At 37.5% G+C, this 5,420-nt stretch overlaps 1 protein-coding gene across 1 annotated transcript; it reads left to right on the top strand.

Moving 5' to 3' along the window:
- Nucleotides 1-1,387: 1,387 nt before the first annotated feature.
- Nucleotides 1,388-3,457, top strand: LOC127245044 (ABC transporter G family member 6-like). Its single transcript, XM_051265689.1, has one exon. It carries the CDS (start codon nt 1,388-1,390, stop codon nt 3,455-3,457), a length of 2,070 nt encoding a protein of 689 aa, XP_051121646.1.
- The last annotated feature ends 1,963 nt before the right edge of the window (nt 3,458-5,420 follow it).

The raw sequence follows: 5,420 nt of genomic DNA on the forward strand, positions 1-5,420 counted from the left end.
GATTGTAATCTTGTGTCTATACGCAACATCATTACTTTTACTTTTCGTATCTCGTGGAAAAATAACATAAATTTTAAGAATTTTCTCAAGAGGGTTTGCATCATAGACTTGAATGACACAAAGTCCTCAATTAATTCGTAAATTCAAATTCGATTGCATTAAGGAATCAGGTTAGATTTAATCATCTTATTTTCTTATCTCAATTATTTTAACACATAAAAATTTTGAGCTTAAATTTATTTCCCGATAAGTTCCAACAATTTTTTCTATTCAACCCGAAATTCCATAACTCCGGTCTATCATCCGACCCAAAAATCCAAATGGCAAGCTCCAAGGTTTTGTACTAATTTCAATTCGATTCAATTCAATTTTTGAGATATTTTAAATATTCGATTTTAGATTTAGTAAATTTATATTTAAATTTAGTTTTATTTATAAATTATATTACTTAGATTTGAATGTAGTTTATTTTGTATTGCCTATATATATATCATTTATTTTTATAATCAATAAGATAATTTTATTATTTTTTCTCAAAAATTTCTAACACTAAGTCAAAATAGGGCATGATTAATTAGTGGGCCAAATATTTATTATGGACGCATTTGCAGAATCAAGTATATATTGTTGTTACTTGCAACAAAAACAATAAATAAATTATTAGATTTCAATTTAAATGAAAATCTCATCTAAAAACTAATTTAAACTTATAAAAATATATATAATTTATTTATTTATATTTTTTACGAGAGTCCGTAGAACTGAAAAATGGGATACAATATGAATTCAATATTAATAATAGAGTCCATGCTTATTTTTAGCATAGTACAACAAAGCAGATAAAATAAAATAATAATAACAAAGATAAAATAAATATAAATATTTCAACGGTTATAAATAAATAAGATAAATTGAAGTTGCTTTCTTTAATTAAGTTGTGTGCAAGTTTCGTCATAAATCCGTAACTGAAGGAATATATCGTCATAGATACGATAATTTAGAAGGAATATAAAAGTAATTAATAAATAATTAAAAATATATTAGTGAAAATAATTTTAAATTAAAATTAAAATAATTTATTAATATAATTAAAATAATATATATATAAATTAAAATTTTTAAAATTACATTAAAATGTATATATATTTTTTTTAAAAAAAAGTGAGTAAGTAAGTGTGAGAAGATGAAAATATGGAGACAAATGCTAGGGAGCACTTGTTCTCTGTAATAATCACTTTCACATTACATACACTTGAATGTGGGGATATACATATACAACAATATATATATATATATATATGAAAGTGGGTGTGCATGCATGTACTAATTAAGCCATAATTTAATAATAAATTAATCAATTAATTTACAAAACAATTAGTAATTAATTATGTCGAGGGTTGCAGCAGCTGCTTCAACATTCCCGTCGCCGACGACGCTCCGGGAGCTCATTATGAGCTCCGGCGCCGAATTGGCGGGAAACGAATTCGCCGGCGGCGACGACGTCGAGGCGCAGCCGCCGGTCCGGCGAGTCTCATTCGTTCTCACCTTCACTAATCTCACCTACACCGTCGAAGCGCGCGCCCGATGGAAAGACGTCATCCGCCGCCAGAAAAACCGCTCCGGCAGTACTGTTATTCTCGACGACATTTCCGGCGAGGCGCGCGACGGCGAAATTTTGGCGGTTATGGGTGCGTCCGGGTCGGGAAAGTCGACGCTGATCGACGCCCTGGCCGCCGCCGCCGCCGGAAGTTCGATCAGGCTCAACGGCGAGCGGTTGGAGTCGAGGTTGAAGAAGGCGATCTCGGCGTACGTTATGCAGGACGATCTTCTCTTCCCCATGCTCACCGTCGAAGAAACCTTGAGATTCGCGGCGGAGCTCCGCCTGCCGCGGAGCCTCGCCGCCGGGAAGAAGAAGCTCCGAGTGGAAGCTTTGATCGATCAGCTCGGCCTCCGCAAAGCCGCCCGCACTTTGATCGGAGACGAAGGGCACCGCGGCGTCTCCGGCGGAGAGCGGCGGCGCGTGTCCATCGGCGCCGACATTATCCACGACCCGATTCTGCTGTTCCTCGACGAGCCGACCTCCGGCCTCGACTCCACCAGCGCTTTCATGGTGGTCAAGGTTTTGCAGAGAATCGCCATGACTGGAAGCATCATCGTCATGTCTATACACCAGCCCAGCCATAGAATCATCAAATTGTTAGATCGGATGATCTTCCTCTCCCGCGGGAAGGTCGTCTATGGCGGAACGCCGGCGAATCTCCCGGCGTTTTTCGCCGATTTCGGCCGGCCGATCCCCGACGGCGAAAATTGGGCGGATTTCGCCCTAGATTTGATCAAAGAATTGGAAGATTATCCAGAAGGAACTAAAACCCTAATTCAATTAAACAAATCATGGCAGCCACTGAAAGGGGATTTCGAAGTCCAACCCCAATTATCCCTAACAGAAGCCATAGCCGCCACCATTATTCGAGGTAAGCTATTCTCCGACGCGGCGGCGATCGCCGGCGCCGTAGCGGCAGCATCAATGGTCCCCAAATTCGCAAACCCATTCTGGATCGAATTATCAGTCCTGTCCAAAAGATCATTCACGAATTTCCGGCGGAATCCAAAGTTACTGACATTCCGATTGGCGGCGATCACGGCCACCGGAATTATCCTCGCCACCGTCTTCCACAAACTCGACAAATCCCCAAAAGGCATCCGCGAAAGGCTAGGGTTCTTCGCGTTCGCCATGTCCGCGACCTTCTACACCTGCGCAGACGCCCTGCCGATCTTCCTGCAAGAAAGGTACATTTTCATGAGGGAGACGGCCTACAACGCCTACCGGAGATCGTCGTACGTTCTCGCCATTTCCTTCGTCTTCCTCCCGCTGCTGATAATCCTCGCCGCCGTGTTCGCCGTCGTCACTTTCTGGTCGTTGGGGCTCGGCGGCAGCTTCTTCTTCTACTTCCTGATAATCCTGGCCTCCTACTGGGCCGGAAACTCCTTCGTGACCTTCCTCTCCGGCGTCGTCCCGGAGGTGATTCTCGGCTACATAATCGTCGTGACTCTCCTCGGCTGCTCTCTGCTGTTCAGCGGCTTCTTCATCAATGGCGATCGAATCCCTAAATTCTGGATAGGGCTGCATTACATCTCCCTAATCAAGTACCCCTACGAGGCGGTGCTGAAGAACGAATTCCAGGATTCCGGCGAGTGCTTCGTCCGCGGCGTTCAGATCTTCGACGGCACGCCATTGGCGGCGGCGCCGGAGGCTCTGAAAATTGAGGTTTTGGGGAGAATGGGTATTAGCGGATTGAATATAACGGCGGTGACCTGTGTGAGCGACGGGGAGGAGATTCTCCGGCGGCAGGCGGTGAGCGGGCTGAGCAAGTGGGGCTGCCTCTGGGTGACGGTGGGGTGGGGTTTCTTCTTCAGGATACTTTTCTACGTGTGGCTCGCCGCCGGCAAGAGAAGATAGGGAGGATTGTCGCCGGAGGATCTGGACCGTTCATTCGTGCCAAGATCTTTTCTTTATATATAGTACATATTAATATTGGGTGTTTGTTTCCCCGAATTGGGATAAAATTGATTGTTAAGGAAAGTATACGAAAATACGTTATTTTGCATTACGAGTTTGTTTTATTGAAATACTTAATTGTGATTTATTGAAAATGTTGATCACACATTGATGATTTCAATCAAATAAGTTTTTTAATTTCTATCATTCCCATTGTTGTCCTTTACCTAACTTGTTTTGTGCTATATAATTTGCAGATTATTAGGGATATCAACTGGACTACTTTTGGACGGTTCCACAGACTCTGAGACTCGTCCCGAAAAAAATATTACAATCCAAAATCTGTTCTGACAAATAAAAAATGTGAAAATAAATTTAATTTAGAATTAAAATTTTTAAATATATAAATAAATTATAATTATTATTAAAATATCCGAATTCGGGTCTACGTCCGGAGAAGGACGGATTTTTAGTAAAATCCATAACCCGCTCATAACCAAATTTTTTAGACTCGAACCCACCCATTAAGACCGGATCCGGGGCTAACCTAACCCATTTGGCATCCCTCAAGAAACAAATGATAATAAAGGAGAAGAATTTTATGTAAAAAAAAAAAAAAAGATAATGCAAATTTCAATATCAAGATTTCAACTAGTAATCTTTTATCCATCTCTACGAATGCAATTAGAATTGTTAAACAAATTCAGTTGTTCGTGAACTTGATTTGGTTTAATTCAGTTTAAGTTTATTCATGAAGTAAATGAGTCGAGTCAGACAATATAAATTGACTTGCTTTATTAATGAACTAACTCAAATATTGTTTACGAATGTTTGTTAAAATATAAATATATAAATTATTACTTAAAAAAACTAAATAAATAAAACATTATGTATGTGAATTAAGAATACAATAAAATATTATACCTATTCAAACGAGTTTGAACACCATGAAATAATATTATATTACGAAATAATTGTAAAAAATATTTTTGTTGAATTATAAATATATATATCAAATAATTTTAACAAAAAAGTGAAAATAATAATAAATATCACTTGCAATATTGAAAACATGAACATAGCATACAATATAACCAACACGATTGTGTTTAGAAGTGTATGTAATCAATATGGCCATATTGACCCCAACACGGCAGTATTGACTGTGTGAGATGTGCAATCACCTTTTTGAGTCATCCAAGACGGTAGCACGACTGTGTTCGATCAACTATCTTGAAACTAAAATTGATAAATTTTTACTTTGAGTGAGACCAAAATTGATAAAAAAATTTAATGAGACCAAAATTGATAATTATGATATTGAATATGAACAAAAATAATTTTTGCTCAAAATAATATTTATATTTGTATATTTCTTATTGAAATATACTCTCTCCGTTCAGCTAGAAATTATATGTATTTCTATTTTGGGACGTCCAATTACAAAGTAACCATTTCATTAAATACCCCATTTTTTCCACAAATACCCCTACTTTACATGACATCATTACTTTTATACCAAAAAAGTAAGGGCAAAAATGTCATTACTTTTACCTACACAAAATACTGTTATTCCTTAATCTCCATCCCAAAAGTAAATGTATACTTTTAGTTTGGACGGAGGGAGTAACATTTAAAATATTTAAATATTTATTAAAAAATTAATTATGTATATTAATTTTTATTTTTAAAATATAAAAATCACTCATAGCATAAAAGTAATAAAATAATATTATAAATTATTAAAAATAATAAAATAATCATAAACTATTATTAATGTGACAACGGAGGAGGAAGTATAATGTTAAAGCACCTTTTAACTCCACCCCACCCCACCCCACCCCACCCCACATATATATATATATATGTATATGTATATGATTATAATAAAGTAACAAAGATAGGAAAGTGAGGAGTGTATCAA

Source organism: Andrographis paniculata, unplaced genomic scaffold (assembly GCF_009805555.1).
Source record: "Andrographis paniculata isolate CXL003 unplaced genomic scaffold, ASM980555v1 Contig21END, whole genome shotgun sequence".
Taxonomy (NCBI): domain Eukaryota; kingdom Viridiplantae; phylum Streptophyta; class Magnoliopsida; order Lamiales; family Acanthaceae; genus Andrographis; species Andrographis paniculata.